The 19672-nt window shown below is 52.9% G+C and overlaps 1 protein-coding gene across 1 annotated transcript in view; it reads left to right on the top strand.

Annotated features, from left to right (window-relative positions):
- The window catches only part of DNHD1 (dynein heavy chain domain 1), a 66254-nt gene that overhangs the window by 41799 nt on the left and 4783 nt on the right, over nucleotides 1-19672 (top strand). Inside the window, 17 exon segments of the mRNA XM_060160848.1 lie at nucleotides 1164-1289; nucleotides 1597-1694; nucleotides 1799-4688; nucleotides 4889-5066; nucleotides 5237-5429; nucleotides 5660-5948; nucleotides 7109-8708; nucleotides 8902-9110; nucleotides 9311-9515; nucleotides 9591-9693; nucleotides 13436-13585; nucleotides 13835-14017; nucleotides 14143-14574; nucleotides 14791-15262; nucleotides 18592-18873; nucleotides 19118-19270; nucleotides 19446-19624. Coding sequence (XP_060016831.1) covers nucleotides 1164-1289; nucleotides 1597-1694; nucleotides 1799-4688; nucleotides 4889-5066; nucleotides 5237-5429; nucleotides 5660-5948; nucleotides 7109-8708; nucleotides 8902-9110; nucleotides 9311-9515; nucleotides 9591-9693; nucleotides 13436-13585; nucleotides 13835-14017; nucleotides 14143-14574; nucleotides 14791-15262; nucleotides 18592-18873; nucleotides 19118-19270; nucleotides 19446-19624 — 7742 coding nt within the window.

The following is a 19672-nucleotide window of genomic DNA, read 5'->3' as shown; positions in this document are numbered from 1 at the left end:
TGGCCTCTTCAGCAAAGTTCCTCCCCTTTCTGGGTGTGCTAAGAAATTCCTCGTGGTCACGTCTCTCCAGCTTTCAATGCTCTGTCCTCTAGACTGGACCCACTCATTAATTCCTTTGTCATTCCCTCATCAAACTCACCTGCCTCTTCTGAACCAAATGCAGGGGACTCTGAGATTTACAGACCGAAGTCCCGTCCCTTGCGGACTCCCAGTCCAGTGAGAGAGGGACAAGAGAACAGAGACAGGTGCATGACAGAGCACCTAACTGAGGGCAGTAGCATCTCAGAAAGAGGACCAACATCAAAGGACCGGGAGAGTTAGAGAAATCTTCCCTTCCCTTAGGCAAAGGCCTCATTCTGACTTCTGAAGGAGTAGGAGTTTGCCAAGTTTGCAAGGGGAGAAGGGCATGCCACTCACAGGGAGCAGCATATGTACGGGCACTCAAGATGGTACAATTAGGGAAGTAAAGGAGAAATTCTCTTATCCAGCCTAATTGAAACCCAACTGGCAAATTCAAAAAGTTAGTTAAACAGGGAAATCATAAAATATGCATACATGGCTTAAGATTTTTATTTTAGCTTAAATCATATAATGTACATTTATTTACTAACCTTTTAATCTAAAGACGAGGTTTTCTTTGATTTGCAGTCAAGTGATAGAAGCTCCTCACTGCCTTTCTTGCGTTAATACATCATCTGCTATTTCCACTTTCAGTTTCTGTAAAGTTGAGAAGTGACGTGAGGACATTTGTAAAGCTATCTGAATCCAGAACTTTTCTAGATTTTTATTATAATTTCACAATCTTAAAAAATCGCCTTGCCTATATCTAATTTAATATCATGTTTTTATTGGCTTACTGAAGCCCTTCCATAGTTTCCATAGAACCAGCAACTATTTTGCCACCCATATTTCAGTGGTTAACATGATATAAGATTAAATTCTGTAATTAAAATTATAACTCACACAAACGGAACTCACGTAAACAAGTTTGCAAACACACTCTGACTCTTGGTAGAAGCAAAACTAGTAGAAGCAAAAAAGTTTGTGTCTTCTAGAGAGTAGTTTGAGATCTGTGAGTTTCAGTGTATTTTGGGTATCAGTCACCCCTGCCCTTGCCCCATCTGACTGCCAGCTCAGCTCAGCTCGAGCCCACTCTTCCTTAGATTACAGCAACCTGCAGGATTCTATCCAGGAAAGTCTTCAGGTGTTGTTCAAGTTCCTGGCCACCCAGAAGTCAGGAGACTTAAACAAAATGGCTTTGGAGTGGGTGACTATCATGCATGGCCTGAGTGAGTGCAGGCCTCTAGCTGGGCTGATGGGTGGGTCCTGAGGTGAGATGGCCCAGAAGGATGGGGAGAGAGGTCGGGGGTGGGTGAGGACAGAGTGAGGACCTCCTCCAGGGCCACTTCTTGGGCTGAAGTGACCAGGTCTTTATTCACGCTGCAGGTTTTCTCTCCTTCGAGCAAGGTCCCTGGGTCCTGCTGAGCAGAGTTTTTTGGGAGTGGGGCATCCCAAGAGGGCAGGAGCAGGCTGGACCCCCTTGCAGAAGCTGGAACCCTAGTCTCCCTCCAGTGTTCCCCTGGCTGCTTCTCACAGGTGCCCTGCTGCAGGTGTGGGTGACTTTCCAGCAGAAGTGGATCTTTTTGAATAAACTTCTGCATGAGATGAAGATCCAGTTTCCTAGTTCTGACCTGGTAGGGAAGGGGGTGTGTGGCAGGGTGGACAAGTGCTACTGGACAGTGGGGCTCAGGGCGGGAGGGGGATGCCGCCCTCACTCTCACCTTCTCTCTCACCACAGCGCTCCCGTTTCGAGGCCGTGGACGAACAGTATCGGACCCTGATGAGGATCTCTGTAGCTGACCCCCTGGTTCTGTCACTTATAGTGCCCAGTGCCAAGCGGAGCCCTTCTTTCCAAGGCCAGCAGCTGCAACAGCTGCTGCAAGCGGGCTCCGTGGAGCTGGAGGGCATCATCGTGGCTCTGGAGAGCGTGCTCTATGCCATATGTGCTCACTTCCCCCGCCTCTTCTTCCTCAGTGGCAGTGAGCTGGTGGCCCTGCTAGCTGCCCCGCTGGAGTCCTGTGAGGCCCAGCTATGGGCACGACGCTGTTTTCCTCACGTGCATGCCGTGAGCTTCCAGTCCAGCCGAACTGATAGAAACACGGATGACCGGGAGTCAAGCCCAAGCCCACAGACTCAGGTGGAGGCGCTTGCAGTGCTCGGGGCAGGTGGGGAGGAGGTGAAGCTGCCGGGGTCCCTTCCTCTGCATTCAGATCTCCCCAGGTGGCTGGCCTCCCTGGAGCAGGGTCTGCGTCTGGCCCTGGTGCACTTGCTGCAGGACTGTGTGGCTGCCCGTCTTGCTCTGGGCCCGTCCCTAGACAAGGCCTTCAGGCAGCTGCCCCAGCAGAGCCAGTCGCCCCCGCAGATGTATGTCCAGCACTGGCTGGACCTAGTCCAGGCCTTCCCGTGGCAGTGTGTGCTGGTGGCAGAGGAGGTGGTATGGCGGGCCAACATGGAGGAGGCTCTGCTTGAAGGGAAGGCCCCGGCCGCGGTCCCCATGCACGTGCGCAAGCTTGACGTACTGGTGAATTTTTTGCGGGCCCGGAGGGCCTCTCGGGGTGAGCAGCCCCTGCCCTCTGTCCGCCAGACCAGCCTGCTCAGTGCCCTGTTGGTCATGACAGTGACTCACCGGGATATAGCACAGCTGCTGCAGGAACGCCAGGTCAGTGATCTGACGGACTTCCACTGGGCCCGCCAACTCAAGTACCGCCTGGCTTCACCCCACACCGCTCCCCAAAGCCCCCTGCAGAGTCCCAAGTCTCTCGCACCTACTGAGACTTCTCTGTCACCAGCTGCATGCTGGATAGATGTGCTGGGTCGGTCTTTCCTGTACAATTACGAGTACCTGGGTCCCAGACTGGGGTCTCTACCCAGCCTGCTTCCTGAGCGGCCGGCCCTAGTGCTGTTATTGGCCCTGGAAGAGGTGGCCTGTGGGACCCTACTGGGCCCTGATGGTGTGGGCAAGGCAGCTATGGTGAAGACGCTAGCGCAGGCCCTGGGGCGCCAGCTGGTGGTGGTGCCCTGCTTGCCTCAGATAGAGGCCCAAAGCCTGAGCAATTACCTGAACGGTGCCCTGCAGGGTGGTGCCTGGCTCCTGTTAGAAGCAGCTCAGCACTTGCCCCTTGGCTTACTCTCTGCCCTGGGCCAGCGCTTGGCCAAACTGCGCCACCTCTATGCCCCACTGTACCAGGAAGCTTCCCGAAGTACCAGCACCGTTGACCCCGCCCACCCCCAGCTCCTCGGCAGCGGCTTCTTTGAGAAACATCACGTGGACGTGCGCCTCGGCTACGGCTGTCTCCTGACACTGCGTGCCCTGAGCCCTGCCGTGCCTGCCAACCTGCGCCAACTACTGAGGCCTGTGGCACTGACACTGCCTGACCTGCGGCAAGTGGCAGAGCTGACCCTGCTGGGTGCGGGGATACGGGACGCCTCCCGCATGGCTACCCGGCTATCCAAATTCTTCTCCCTTGAGCGTGAGCTGGTGTCTGGGCCCCCGCCCTGCCGCTTGCCCCTGCTCAAGAAGGTGCTGGAAGACATGATACAGGCTCTAAACGTGACCAAGGGGGATCCCAAGTCCAAGCAGCCCTGCAGCCTAGCCGCCATCGAGGAGGCCGCCCTACTGCGCGCCCTGCTGCGCTCCCCGCTGTTCAGCATCCCGGATGGGGTCCACCTGCGCAACCTCCAAGAGCTGCTCTGTGGGCTCTTCCCTGCCGCCAGCGAGGTGCTGGCAGAGCCTATAGCCCCCGGGCTGAGGAATTCACTGCTGGTGGAGGAGTTGCAGCAAGGAGGCCTGCATCCCAGCCCTGATATTCTGGGGTCCCTGGAGCAGCTGAGTCAGGCCCTGGGCCAGGCCTCAGGTGTCTTGCTCCTGGGCCCCGCAGGCAGTGGCAAGACCACATGTTGGCGCAGCTTATTTAAGATCCAGAATTGGTTGGCAGCCATGGAGGACCCCTCGACCCAGAGCTGCTGCCAGCCTGTGGAAATTACCCACCTGTATCCCAGTGTCCTCAGCCCCCAGGAGTTCCTGGGGTGGCTGGAGGGCCCCTGCTGGAACCACGGTGTCTTCCCCAGGCTGCTTCGTGAAGCCAGTCGGTGTAAGACTGTGGGCGCAAGGGGGCAGGTGCAGGAATCAGTGGGGATTCATCACTGGATAATATGCGATGGGGCTTCTGGTGGTGCTTGGCTGGACTCCATCACTTGCCTCCTGGGTGACCCCCCCCAGCTTAGCCTCCCCAATGGTCAGCAAATAGCACGACCCCCAGGTACTTTTCTTCTGATGGAGGTGGGAGATGCGACAGGCATGTCTCCCACAGCGGTGGGCCGCTGTGCCCTAGTCTGGTGCCGTGGGGAGCAGACTTGGCAGGCTATGCTGAGCGCCCTGATGGCAGCCCTGCCCCAGGAGTACCACCTGCAGCTCCAGACTGTCACTGAGCTCAACCACCTGGCAGAAGTGCTGGTGCCTGCAACGTTCCGATTCCTCACCTGCCAGGGTGCCAGCTCCCTGCTGCAGGTACATGGGCAGCAGGCCGTTTGCCCAGGTGTGGCTGAAGTCACCAGCTTGGCCCGCATCTTGCGTTGTCTGCTTGACCCACACCTGCGCACAGATGAGAAGGAGAAGGCCCATATCCCAGGTGAAGGGAAGGGCTGATGTGAGAGCTATGTGGCCTTGAGGATAGCTGGGATATAGCTCGAGCCTGTGGCCCAGGTTCTTAGGTGGACTTGGGCCTGGGGACTGAAAGTGAAAAGTAATAGCCAACCCCTACTCTCTTCCCCCAACTCCCTCCCCTTTTTCCTCCTGGGGCTCCGATTCTGGCCGTGGTGACCTTTGCAGAGGACCTCAGCTATAGTGACCCTGTGGCCCGAAGCTTCAAGTCCTCGAAAAGCAGCTCTCTGCACCGGTACCAGGTTGACAGTGACGCTGTGCCTCGTAAGCGCAGGGAGCACTTGCTGGCTGTCAGCAGCTTTCTTTTTGCTTTGATCTGGGGCTTTGGAGCCCACCTTCCCTCCAGGTATCTACAGGGATGGGGGATGGGGCATGCAGAGGGCTGAGATGGAGTGAGTGGCCCATGGGAGTCAAAACCCAGGTGACATTGTTGGGGGAGGGTGGAGTGTGTGAGTGTATCGCAAATGGAACTGTTGTAACTGTCTGACACTTTTGCCTGTATGTCCATCTGAGCAGGCTCTGGCCCCTCTTTGATACCTTCCTGAGGGATTCTATTAGCTGCCTCTCCAACTACCCTGAGCTACCAGCCTCAGCCTTGGTGTTTGATCTACATGTATGCCCTGAAGATGGGACGCTGGCCCCCTTCACTGGCCAATACCTGCGCAGCCGCATCAAGGGAACTCAGGGCACCTTCAACCCTTCTCCTCAGGTGTGAGGACAGTGGGGCAGTAGCTGGGGCTGGGGCTCAAAGAGATATCCTGGGGCGGTCCATGTCCTAGGCCTACCTGCTCCCGTTCCTTGAAATGTTTTCTCAGTCTCCAGAATGCATGCAGTGTTCTGCAAATACAGCTTTAATACAAGATTCCTAGACCTTTACTTTCGGCTAGATTGCTGTGCTAACCTGGAGCTGCCACAGTAAGCCCTGCTCCTGTCCTATAGACCGAACGGCTCTTGTACGTGGTGGACCTGCTTCTGTCAGAGGGACACCCGGTGCTGCTGGCTGGAGAGGCAGCCACGGGGAAGTCAGCCTTTGTGCACGTGCTAGTGGAGCCACAGCACCCTTACGTGTCCAGCCCCATCCACCCTGCCGTCAGTCCCACCCACCTTCGCCTCCTGCTGAGCCGGGGGGTCCAGGGCCAATCACAAGCCAGCCCGTGGCCTGGGCAGCACGTGGACTGCAAAGGCTTTCTCCTCTTCCTGCTGGAAGATCTGCACCTGGCTGCTTCCGGTGAGGAGCTGGGAGGAGGGAAGGTGTCATTGTCGTCTCTTGAGACTGGAAAAGCCCTAGCAATATTCGACTCTCAAACATATACCTACAGACCAAACTTCAGTGTTCCATTCTTAATATCTTCTCAGTCTACGTACGCTCCCTGAATAATCCTGTCCTTTGAGTGGCCTCATCCACCATCTCTATGCTCTGACTGCTAAATCTCCATCTCCAAGATCCCCTTCTAAGCACCAGATCTGTCTATCTAACAGTCTGCTATATGTCTCTACCTGGTTGTCCCATTGACACCACAGATCCAACTCTGAACTCATCATCCTCCCCCAAAACCCTGCTCTCACGTGCCCTCTCAGTACCTGGTACCACCATCCATCCAGTCACTGTAGCCAGAAATCTTGTTGACATCTTCCCCTCCCTCACCAATATCCAGTCACCATGTGTCTTCATTTTGCCTCCCAAGTATCTCTCAAAGCTCTCCACCTATTTCCATTCCATCTTCCCTGGTTCAGGCAGTCATGACCGGGAGCTCTGGCAAATGCTCTTCTAGGTTTCTTGTGATGAGTCTTTCTTCTGTAGATTTTTATGCTCTGTCCTCTAACTGGATTCAACTTTGTAACGCAGGCATCCAGTAAGTTAGGCTTCCTCTAGCCTCTGGGATCGCCATCCTCTCGGCCTTCTCTCCTGCATTTATCTAGCTAAATCCTACTTATTCTTTACAAATAATCTCAGGCAGTATCTCCTCCAGGAGGTCTGGGCCTCCAGGCTAGGTTCGATACTCATCCTGTGCTCTGTACAAAAATCTATGACAAATATGGTTTTATGACTGTACGTTTACTAGCCTGCCTCTTCCATCCCACTCTGAGCATGTTTCCGCCAGTCTTGGTTTCCAAACCTTCCTACTCATTAACCTTCAGTTAAGGAATATGTAATTGGTCTTAGAGGTAGGATTTGGGGCAGAAGAAGGGGAAAAAAGTCACTCACTCCTAAGGAGAGTGCAAGGGAGAGAGAAGAACTTACCAAGTCCCAACACACCAGATGCATAAAATTCCTTAGAACCCCGTGTGTGCCAGGAGCAGACCCAGTGAGGCAGGGAGAGGAAGAGTGGGGTGACACTGTCATGCGGACTTACGCCTGTTCTCTCTGTTATTCTTCACGGCCCACAGACCCAGAGAAGAGCTGTCAGCCGGTGTTGGAGACTCTGCGCCAGGCCATAGACGGCACCGTGTACGCCCACAGCACCTTGGAAGTGCAGACGCTGCAGCCTATAGTCAACTTCCTTGCCACCGCCACAGTGCCAGGCTTCTGCGAGCTCCCGCTGTGCCCACGCCTCTCTCGGCTCTTCACCGTGCTGGCCCTGGGCAGCGTGACCCTGGCCACGCTGCTGAGCAGGCACGTGCCCAGCATCCAGGCCTGGCTTGAAAGCTTCCCCTCTGTGGAGCGGGAGAGTGTTCTAGCAAGAGCCCTGGTCCAGGCGTCGGTGGAGGCCTGGGAGGCGGTGCGCAAGCGCTTTCTGCCCTCACCCCTCCGCCCACACTACCGCTTCTCCCTGCACTCTGTGAGCCAGCTGCTGGGCAGCCTGCAGCTGCTGCCCATCAGGGTGGGCTCCCGGGCTTTTGCGGATTGTCCCAGCCACCAGGAGCACCTGCGCCAGGTGTCCGGCCTATGCGGCACCCGCCTGGCAGTCACGATGGCCACGCGCAACATAGTGCGTCTTTGGTTGCATGAGGCACAGAGAACCTTTTGTGACCGGTTGAGCAGCCCCGGGGAACGCTCCTTCTGTGCCAACCTGCTCCTAGAGGTAGCTCAGAATGTTTTCTGCTGTGGGCCAGCGCCCCCGAGCCTGGGCAAGGGCTACGAGGAGGAGGAGGGGGAAGAGCAGGTGCCTGGAGTGGAGTCCGAAGGGGAGCTGGCCCAGTGGGGGGACCTGAGCGACAGCGGCAGTGAGACTGAGGAGGACGAGGACCCGTACGGCCTGCAGGTCTGCACAGGCTCCGTGTCCAATGATTCAGCGCCGTCCAGAGCACCAGTAAAGAGGGTGGCCACAGGGAGCCTAAGTCAGAAGATAAGCCAGGAGGAAGGCAGAAGGACCTCCAACTGCAAACTCCAGCTGAATAATAGAGCCAAGAACTGGTGGCAGAAGACAAGCCAGGTAGACGTGACCTCCCCGCTGTTGCTCCCGGTGCTACTGCTCTGCCCCCAGGAAAAGCCCTCAGACCTGGTCTTCAGTCAGGAACTGACACTGCGGTCCAACTCGGAGAGCTCCAACCTGTACGTGGAACGGCAGTGGGTGAGCCTGGAGGAGCAGCTGGCCACATCAGCTGCGCAGCTGAAGCTGAGCCCCCACCTGGCCCGGTGCCGCTCGATGGCCCGGCATGTGGCCCGCCTGGTCCGGGTGCTAGCCAGGCCCAGGCAGCATGGCCTGTTGCTCTCGGGGGCTCAGGGGACTGGGCGCCGTACTGCCGTCACTCTGGCTGCTAGCATTTGTCAGGCCCGCCTCTTCCATCTGCCACGTGGATCAGAGGAGGCCGTTCTCCAGTGTCTGCGGGATGCCAGCTGGCATGCTGGCGTGTTAGGCCAGCCAGTGGCCCTGCTGGTGCCCAAGGGTGTGGATCTCACTACCCTTCATCGCCTGCTGGCCCTGGCAACCTCAGGCAGGTTCCCTGACCAGTACACAGAGGCAGATCTGGACAACATTGAAGAACATCTCCCCAGGGACAACCTTAGTGTCAGGCAGAACGTCAAGAAGGAAATGCTGTTGCAGAGGTGAGGCCCAGAACCCCAAGCTAGGGGCTGCTCTGCCCTTGCCCCACCCTGGCCAAAGGCCCAAATCCCCCACACAACCTAAGGGCTGATGTGAGGGCACAGAGAGCAGGGCTGAGGCGTCAGGTTGGGATGCCGGCCTCGATGGGCAAACAGGGATAAAGGGGAGGACGGTATCTGAGCTCCTGCCCCACAGGTTCTACCAGCAGGTGTGCAGCCACCTGCACATGTTCATCCTGATCGGAGATGACCAGGCCCACAAACAGCTGCCTTCCACCCTTTTCCTGAGGCTCCTTCAACTGGCCATCGCCAGCACCGACTGCTATGAACCCTGGGACCAAGATTCCCTGGTCAGTGTGGCCCAGCACCATCTGGAGGGGGCTCAGAGCCCACCCCTTGATGACGGTGAGCCCTTTTTACCTGTCCTTGCCACTCATCTTGACCAGGTTCTAAAAAGGATTATTACTTAGGTCAGTCTCTCTCTCCAGAACCTAGCTGAGCCCCCTTCACCTTTTCTGCCCTCCTTCCTGAGCCAGGAGAGAGGGTCTCTGTCATTTCTTCCCCTACGAACTCACAAGTCCAGGCTAAAGCCATGCCTGTTGCAGACTTCTTGAAGTGCCCAGACCTTCAGGCCTCAATTCCCAGTGTGGCCAAATCCATGGCTCTCATCCACCTTTCGGCTGCCAGCTACCACGGGCACCTGTGCCCGGAATTGCCTCTCGTCACCCCCAAGACCTTCCTGGACTTCCTGGACAACTTCGTGCTGCTGCAGCAACAGATGACCCTGCAGATTAAGAACAAGGCCCAGCGGTGAGTGGCCCCATTCCCTCCCCTGTACCTCCTTCTGCTCCCTCAGGTCCACTCACTGGCACACTGTGTCTTCAGGATCCAGGATGCCCTGGGAATTCTGAGGATGCTGATTGAGCAGCACAGTGCCCACGCCAACCTGGTCGTCAGCTTGGAGCAGCAGCTGAAAGACTCCCGCAAGGTAAAGGGGAGAGGATTTTGAGGCATGCACAGTAGGGTCAAAGCGGGAGCCCAAACGGGGACTTTGGAGGAACCATACAGACTGAACCTTAGTTCTTGTCTCCTGAGAGTCCCCCTTTCCCCAGGGGATCTCTCTAATTCCTGCCACCTCCTCCTTTAGAGCTCAGGCTCAAAGTTCCCCATGGCACAGCTGAGATCGGGCTGGTTCCTCTAAACACGTGAAACCCAAGTGTCCGCTTCTTGTTGTCCCTGGTACCTTGACTGTGTGAATTTCAGTATGCTCCCCAAGCTCTCCAGAGATCCCCGTTGGGGATGGGGCAGGATTACATCCTCAAGGTCCCCTCTCATTGTAATCCCCTTTTCTCCTGGATTCTCTATCACTGCTAGTTGGCACACCTCCTGTAGCTGTCCTCTCTTCCCATGCTGCTTTGTCCCTGCACGGCTTCCTTCCACAAAAGCACCAAATACACAAATATATACACTGTATATATAAAAATATACACTGTTATGTACAGCGGGTGGGAGATGGCTGTGGGGGCCATTTACATTCTAGAACAGAGCCAGAAATAGATTAAATGGCATACTAGACCTCAGTGTCCTGAATTTTTCTCTGTCACCTTCCTCTACAGGGCATTTGCTAGTGACGGACTTTTCTATCCTCCTCCCATCTCCACAATACTGTTCCGCAATGCTATTCAACCACCCCACTTTCCCTTTAGAGCTCCCCAAATACAGTGCTCATGTAATAAGAGATTTGTCTTTCTAGTCCAAACCCTAAATCCTGTTGCTTTCTTATACAGAGCAATTTTCTTCTTTGAATAAACAAACCGCTCATATCTGGCTAAAACTGGTAGCAATGGGGTCATCACACCTTCTGTAGTCAAACACTCTTAGTTAATAGTGTTTTCCTAAAATAAATAGACTTTTTTCTTTTGTTTTTAATAAGAGGAATTGTGAAATTGCATTTTCTTTTTCCTTCCTGCTACACAAGATTTTTTTTTTTTTTTTTTTTTGCGGTACGCGGGCCTCTCACTGTTGTGGCCTCTCCCGTTGCGGAGCGCAGGCTCTGGACGCACAGGCCCAGCAGCCATGGCTCACGGGCCCAGCCGCTCCACGGCCTGTGGGATCTTCCCGGACCAGGGCACGAACCCGTGTCCCCTGCATCGGCAGGTGGACTCTCAACCACTGCGCCACCAGGGAAGCCCTACGCAAGACATTTTGATGAAGTTTCAGGGATAACTACAGTGAAGTAAACTAGTGATCAACTTATGAGCAGATAATCTGAGTTACTTTCTACTGGACTTTCAGGGCTTCCAGCTCCCAATGCCTAACCCGCCTCTTCTGATGGGTGCCCTCAGGGCTGTCATCCAGTGTTGCGCAACTCCAGGGGCATGGCTTACATTGTGTCTAAGTGCACGTATCTACTCCACATGTGTCCTGTGCAGTCCTCATAGTACTGGTGCCCGCCTACCATCAGCCACAGAGGATCACTCGCTTAGATGAAACATGAAGACTCAGTTGAGATGCAAAAAAATTGAGAAGTTCATAGATGGACAGGAGTCCTCTTTCCCATGTTTTCCAAATTCCAGTTTCTTGTCTTGGGCCTTACGTTTTCCCAAAATGGATAATACCAGGAATTGTTGATATGGCTTAGGGACGTTATTATTCTTTGATCCCTGGGTCAGTTGCATCAGAGCACAACATAAGAACCCCTAAATCTGGATATGAGATTTTCATAGGCTCAGGGGCATTCACTCAACAGCCATAATGGTGTGTACTTCTTTCAACGTTGTCTACCTCAGGAAATGGCCACCATCCACTTAGTGAATTAAGCTAAATCCCAGGAGTCATTCTGGGCCCCTCCATCTCTTTTCCCTCTCATATTCAGTTGGTTCATTTATTTATTACTGTACTCAGAAAACTTAATTGAACTCCATACTTTTTGTCCGAGCACTCATTAATATTTTTGTCCATGTCTACATCTATGCTTACATCTAGATAGGTAGACAGAATTTTCGCCTCAACTTTTCTATGGAGGCCATCCTTTCTTCCGTTTTACAGATGAGAAAACTCAGATCCAGAGAGGTTAGGATGAGAATTAAATGAGATCTTACATGTAAAGCACTTCAAAGTGCCGGCACATAGCAAGAGCCCGATAAATGTTATCATGTATTAGATTGCCTCCTAATAAGAAAGATAAGACACTGCCCTTGCCTTCGTGGTGCCTAGTTTACTGGAAGATATAGGCTCATGCAGGCGATTACAAAACAGTGTGTTATGACAGAGCAAGTCCAGGATACTCTGCAAGTCCAGCAAGTCCAAGATACTCTGAAGTATCAAGAAAGACTTTCTAGAGAAAGCACAGTGCCACACAGTATGTAACACAGAGGCATGTGTAGAACACGGCAGGTGTTCAAAAGCATTCCTTAAATATGTAAACCAATGAATGAAGTATCAAGGTCCATACCTGAAGGTTAGGTAAGATTACGTATAAAAGGGTTTGGGAAGAGTGTCACAGGCTGAAGTAACAGCAGGTGCAAAGGCCCACAGGCAAGAGGATGTGTGTCACGTTGGAGGAGCTGAAAGTCAGGAATGGCTGGAGAGCAGAGTGCTGGGAGAGGAAAAGGAAATGAGGTTGGAAAGATGAGTAGAGGCCTCCTGGTCATGGAGGCATTGTAAACCAAATGAAAAAAGTGGCAAGTGTTAAGGGACCTGATGATATGATATTTGGCTTTGAGAAAACCAATTAGGCTGCAGCATGAAAAGCCAGTTAGAGGATGGGAGTAGGAGTTAGGAAGCCAGTGCAGAAGGTCAGGAGTGAGAGAGCATGGGCGTGAATGATGGCGTTGGGGATGGGAGTAGATACGAGAGACGTTTAGGAGGTGGAACCAAAAGGCCTTGAAGATGGGTTGGGTTTGGGGGACTAGAAGAGATGGAGTCAGGGTAACAATTAGGTTTCTTCCTTGGGAAACTTCCATGTACTTTGCCGCAGTTCTCTGAGAAAAGAACACACGAACAGATGAGTAAGATTGCAGGAGATCTGACGAGGCACAGCTAATACGTTCACTTCTGGACACGTGGAGTCTGAGGGGCCTGTGAGACACCAAAGAGGAGATTCCCACTAAGCAGATGGATACGGGGGTGTGGGTCTTGGGAAAGAATCTGGCTAGATATACAGATTTGGAAGTTGTTAAGGTATAAGTGGTAATCAGAGACATGAGATTAAGGAGGATGCCCAGAAGTGTAGGCTGAGAAGAGACGGGGGCCCTGAAAACATTTCTGAGAAATATTTAAGGGATGGCACCGGAAGAGACTGAGAACGAGCAGCCACAGAAGTTGGAGAAAGACAAAGAAGAACATGGGCTCATGAAGGTCAAGAGAGGAGAATGTTCAAGAGGGAGGAGCTGCCTTCTGCGGCAAATGCCACTGATGGGTCAAGTAAGATGAAGAGTGTAGCCCAGTGGTTAAGTGTGTAGGCTTTGTATTCAGATTTCCTGGGCCTGTATGGTAGGTCAGGAGAAGCACCCACCCACTCGGGGCTGCATTACTAGATGTATAACTCACAGATAAGAAAATGACACTTTCAGAGCTCAGCATGTATCTGTGGGCTATGTGGAGTTCAACTTGGTCACCCTGACTATCGAGCGAGGAGTATGCCTGAGTCCAGGCCCATGGGGTCTTCCCTTGGGGTCTTCCCACCTGGCCCGGGATCTAGAGCTACAGAGCCTGAACTCTGTTCACAGAGCCTCGGCAGACTGCATCAGCAGCTAGACCAAAACAAGCTTCTGCACAAGCGGCAGCTGGCAGGGTGTCAGCAGCAGGAGAACCTCATTGAGAAACTGACCAAGCAGCGGGATGCCCTGCAGGCTCAGCATGAGGCTTTCCTGGAGCAGGTGGGCTCTTCCTGCTGCCTGCCCTGCACTGCTCCTCTCTTGGAAGAGGACAACCCCTCACAGGATGCCCAGAGGAGAGGATGGGTTGACTTGTCATGAAGTCTCCTGGGGGAGGGGGTAAAGGTAACAAGATGGCTTGGGGTGTGGTCCCTCTGGGGACCCTAGGAGAAGATGATCCCTCCTGGAAATACATTGAAGAAAGAGGACTTTCTGGGAGCTCACTTCAAGAGCCCATCTCTCCTCATTCAGATGGGCAAGGCATTCCTGGGGCCCCTGAGCCAGCTACAGGTGGCTGACTTTGAGGAGATACGGAGCTATCGAGTGCCACCAGAATCTGTGGTCCAGGTGGCCGATGCTCTGTGTGGCCTCTTCCACCGTGAACCAGGCTGGGCCAGTGCCAAGCAGCTGTTATGCACTGAGGACTTTTATCAGGTAGGGAATGTGGGGCGCCATGGAGGAGGATAGTGGAGGCATGGAGGGGAGACTTGGCAAGGCTGTGGGGCAAGGTTCAGAGCACCTATGTCTTCCCCCACCCTTCTTAACACACACTCTCCCAGGAGCTGGTGTTCTTCCCTAAGGAGAAGATGACAGACTCAGAGATTATAAAGTTAAACCTAGCTCTGAAAGCTCCAGGCATGAGCGATGCAGCCTTGCGAGCAGTGAGCACACCTGCAGCACGGCTGGCAGCCTGGCTCTGGGCCGTTCTGGACTACGGGCTGGCACGGCGCCGAGGGCTGCCCACGGGCCTGCTGTTGCAGCAGGCGGAGGCGACACTGGCTCGGGAGCAGGCCCGCCTGGGCCAGTACCAGTTCCAGGCCCAGGAGATCCTAGCGTACAGTTTGGCCCTGTCCAAGAAGCTGGAAGATGCCCAGGCTTCCCACAAGCATGTGGCAGAGAAACTCGGTCAGGCTCGGCGTGGCCATCATCACAAGTGGCCCATCAAGGCTGCACTGCTCACGCCCATGCACTCCTGGACTACAGAGCTCCAGGTAGCCAGCCCCTCCTAGGCTGCCCCCTAAAGTTCATTTCTGCACCACAGTCCCACTCCTCTGCTCCTCGCCGTGCCCTCACTGCCTTCCTCTGTCCCACTCTGCCCTCCTTGCCGCGCTTTCCTCCACACCCTGCCTTACTCCCTCTCTGCCAGACCCTCTGCCTCTACCCTCCCCGCTGGCCTACACACCCTCTGGTCTTCCCTTCCGCACCAGAAGTTGAAGGGACACTGTACGACTGTGTTCGGAGATGCTGTCTTGTGTTCAGCCGCCATCAGCTACCTGGGTCCCTTCCCACCAATGCGGCGCCAGGAGCTACTCGACAAGTGGCTGGCTCTCTGCAGGGGCTGTGAGGAGCCGCTGGGCCCAGATGACGTGGCACAGGCACTGAAGCAGATGCAGAAATCTGTCATCACGCCACCAAAGAAAGCCCTGCTCTCCACACGCTCTCCCTTCAGCCTTCTGGCCTTGCTGAGCTCTGAATCGGAACAGTTACAGTGGGACCGAGACCTGAAGCCCCAGGCAAAGTCAGCCCGCCTGGCAGGCCTGCTTCTGCGAAGTTACACTCACTACTTCAGTTGCCGTTGGCCCCTGCTGCTTGACCCCAGCAACCAGGCCCTCACCTGGCTGAATCCACTGCCTCTAGAAGAGGCTGGATGCTCGGCCACAGGTCCCACCAAAGACAGAGGTAAAGCCAGGGAGAGTAAACACAGTGCATCTTGGGTGTCTGAGCTGCCCAACACTCTCAGCCACATGTGCTCTTCCCTTTCCTAATGAAGACACTAAATTTTTATGGCCAGGGTATCCCAGATTTCATCAGCCAACACGATATTTTTAAAAAATATTTATTTATTTATTTTGGCTCTGCCGGGTCTCGGTTGCGGCACGTGGGATCTTTAGTTGCGGCACGCGGGATCTTTAGTTGCAGCACGCAGACTCTTAGCTGCAGCATGCATGCGGGGTCTAGTCCCCTGACCAGGGATCGAACCCGGGCCCCCTGCATTGGGAGCACGGAGTCTTACCCACTGGACCACCAGGGAAGTCCCCAGCCAACATGATATTAATAAATTAGGTCACATTTACATTTTGGGGCCCATATTGCAATGATTCTGAATCTACGTGGCTGACCGTGATCCGCATCCTGATCCACTCAGCACTATTAGAAACTTGAACTACAACTCAGAGCTTTACTACCCAAATTTATCCAATGTTCAGGAATTCTGGGGAAATATTTCTATTGGTCCTGCTTGGATCAGGGACCCATCTGGGTAGAGCATCGGAGGGAGCATTTCCTAGGGGAAGGGAGGAGTGTTTATTTCCCAGAAGAAGGGGTTGAGGGTTGTACTGGTAAGAACAATAGACATCTAGAATAGAAGGCGTATAATTAATTTGTCTGTAACATGGGCTCTATAAGCAGACTATCTGGGTCAATTATCTGTCCTTTGCTAGCTGTGTGACCCAGGCAAGGTATTTAACCTCTCTAAGCCCAAGTTTATTTGCCAATAAAATGAGGGTCTTAATTATACCCATCTCATAAATTGTTGTGAGTATTAAGTAAGATAATTCATGAAAAAAGAGTTCACACAGTGCCTAAGACATAATAAGTTCTCAAAAACATTAGTCATGGGCTTCCCTGGTGGCGCAGTGGTTGAGAGTCCGCCTGCCGGTGCAGGGGACACGGGCTCGTGCCCCGGTCCGGGAGGATCCCACATGCCCCAGAGCGGTTGGGCCCGTGAGCCATGGCCGCTCGGCCTGCGCATCCGGAGCCTGCGCTCCGCAACGGGAGAGGCCACAACAGTGAGAGGCCTGAGTACGGCAAAAAAAAAAAAAAAAAAAAAAAAAAAAAAAAATATATATATATATATATATATATATATATATAATGCCTCTCCTCAAGAACTCTGCACAACTATACTAGTTGTGGCTCACGGGCTCTGGAGTACAGGCTCAGTAGTTGTGGCGCATGGGCTTAGTTGCTCCGTGGCATGTGGGATCTTCCCAGACCGGGGCTTGAACCCGTGTCCCCTGCATTGGCAGGCAGATTCTTAACCACTGCGCCACCAGGGAAGTCCCTGTTTTTTGCTTGTTTGTTTGTTTGTTTTTTGATATTGAGCTATATGAGCTGTTTGTATGTTTTGGATATTAATCCCTTGTTGAAAAGATATATGCACCCCAGTATGCATAGCAGCACTATTTACAATAGACAAGACATGGAAGCAACCTAAATGTCCATCGACAGATAAGGAAGATGTGGGGTGTGTGTGTGTGTGTGTGTGTGTGTGTGTGTGTGTGTGTGTGTGTGTGTGTGTGTGTGTGTGTGTGTGTATATATATATATATACATGCACAAATAATGCCATTTGCAGCAACATGGATGGACCTAGAGATTATCATACTAAATGAAGCAAGTCAGACAAAGAAAAATATATGACATCACTTATATGTGGAATCAATAAAAAAACATACAAACTTATTTACAAAACAGAAATAGACATACAGACATAGAAAACAAAGTTATGGTTACCAAAGGGGAAGGAACGGGGAGGATAAATTAGGAGTTTGGGATTAACAGATACACACCACTATATATAAAATAGATAAACAACAAGGACCTACAGTATAGCACAGGGAACTATATTCAATATCTTATAATAACCTATAATAGAAAAGAATCTGAAAAAGAATAAATATATATATACGTATATATGTGTGTGTATATATATATATCTGAATCACTTTGCTGTACACCTGAAACTATCACAACATTGTAAATAAGCTATACTTCAATAAAACAACAAAAACAAACAAAAAACTCCAAAATAGTAAGCCTGGAAGAGCACACAAGTCCCAGATGAGCACCGCAGCCCCAGTGATTTTAGCCTTTTTTTAAAAAAATTAATTATTTATTTTTGGCTGAGTTGAGTCTTTGTTGCTGCACGTGGGCTTTCTCTAGCTGCAGCGAGCGGGGGTTACTCTTTGTTGTAGTGCGCGGGCTTCTCGTTGCGGTGGCTTCTCTTGTTGCAGAGCATGGGCTCTAGGCTCGCGGGCTCTAGAGCGCAGGCTCAGTAGTTGTGGCACACGGCCTTAGTTGCTCCGCGGCATGTGGGATCCTCCCAGACCAGGGCTCAAACCTGTGTCCCCTGCGCTGGCAGGCGGATTCTTAACCACTGCACCACCAGGATAGCCCGATTTTAGCCATTTTAGCCCAGTGTAACTCTGAGCAGAGTGCCTGATCAGGCATCTAAGCTACTGAAGTGGGAGATAATAAATGGGGTGTTGTTTTTAGCTAAGTTTGTGGTAACTTGTTAAGGAATAGGAAATGAACACACCAAACTGTGGACCTGGCAACCTCCACTTGCCCACTTCTTGAACACTTAATATTTTTAAAAATCCTTAAAAAATTTCTTAACAATTAAAAAAATAAGTATTTATCTTTTTCAGATCCTGCAATAGAGGAGGCAAAGGAGAAGGGGGCTGCAGACAGCTGCTGGTCAGCTAGCCACCTGGTGCACAGCACTGTCCATGGCGTGGCTAATGCCACACTCTATGGCCTTTCTCCTACCAGCTGTTACTTCCAGGCAATGACCTCTATGCTAGTGATGACTCTTGTAGTTGTTAGTGACAGAATTTGCTTAGGCAAAAAGGGAAATGCACTGACTCTTCTAACCAACCTACAGAAAAGCAGAAATGGAGCTGATTTCAGGGGTGACTAGAACCCCTCCCTGGAATTTTAGAGTAGCAATAATGAGAGCTACCCTTTACTGAGTGCTTGGTAGGTACCAGCAGAGTGCTTTGTATGCACTGTTCCATGTCATCTTCACAGTAACCCTATGAGGTACTCACTACTATCAACCCCATTTTGCAGATGACGAAATTGTGTCACAGAGAGCTTAAGTGACTTTCCTAAGGTGTCTTCTCGCAGAACTTCCTTCATGAGCTGGAGCCCTTGGGTGAACGGGGCTCCCCAGGAGCCTGAGTCCCTCCCTGAGAAGAGCCCCTCTTCATCTTTCTGCCACAGGGAAGGGCTTCAAGAGAAATCAGGGAAAAGAGTCTAAAGAGGAGGACACGGAAGACAAAGATGATGAGAGCTACGAGTGTTACAAGACAAAAGAACAGAAGGCAGGAGAAAGGGGAATCACGGAGAAGAACAAGGAAGAGGAAGCGTCGCAGGAGGAAGAGGAGAAAGAACAGGAGGAGGGGGTGGGGACTGTGACTCAGTCCCCGCCCCCTCCCGAACCCCGAGTCCTCTCAGGCGCTGACCCAGAGCTGGGGCCTCAGCTCCGGGAGGCAGCTGCCGGTGGTGAGAACTCGTCCCCTGCACCCACGTGTCTCCTGTGTCCTCCCCCTACTCTGTGGCCCCACAGGACTCCAACACCCCAGTCTGACCTCAGCTCCCACCTCTGCCCTGGGCACTAACTCAGTGGAAGAGCCCTGAGGGAGCCTTCCCGTCAGCCAGAGGGGAGCAAAATCAGAGCCCGATTTTGTGCATGGGGGTGCCCAGGTGCTGGCATGGTGGGTAGGGTGTCCTTGCCTCCCCCTCGCAGGCCTGCCGGTGCTACTGACCAACATGGAGCTGGGCCTAGAGTGCCCAGAACTGCAATGGCTACTGCAGCGGGAACAGCTGTGCCCACCCCAGTTGCAGCCTGGCTTCTGTCTCTATCTGAGCACTACCCTTCCCCTCAGTTCTTTGGAAAAAGGTGAGGCCCAGTGGGTAAGTCGCCAGCACAGCTTTGTGGGAACACCAGGGCCTGAGCTTCACTCAGTCTGGCCCAGAGCGGGCTCAGGACCGTAGCAGGGAGCCACACTCCCTGTGCCTCTCACCCCTGGCTCTGCCCCAGGGAAGAGGTTAAGCGTCTCCCATGTGATTCCAAGTGCTAGGCTGTGAATTGCTGAAAGGGCTGAATGTGCTGGACCTGGGCATGAACATGGAAATCCTAGAAGAACAGATGCTGCGTGAAATCTTGTGCACAGAGCGTCCTGAGCTTGAGAGCCACTGGCAGGACCTGAGGATCAGATTCCTGGACGCCTGGGAAGCTGTGAAGGCTGCTGAGGTACTTGGGGGGTCCGGTCTGTGGGCTGGGATGAGCTTTGCAGCGGCC

Source organism: Lagenorhynchus albirostris, chromosome 9 (genome assembly GCF_949774975.1).
Source record: "Lagenorhynchus albirostris chromosome 9, mLagAlb1.1, whole genome shotgun sequence".
NCBI classification, from domain to species: domain Eukaryota; kingdom Metazoa; phylum Chordata; class Mammalia; order Artiodactyla; family Delphinidae; genus Lagenorhynchus; species Lagenorhynchus albirostris.
This window is presented reverse-complemented; position numbering and strand designations above follow the sequence as displayed.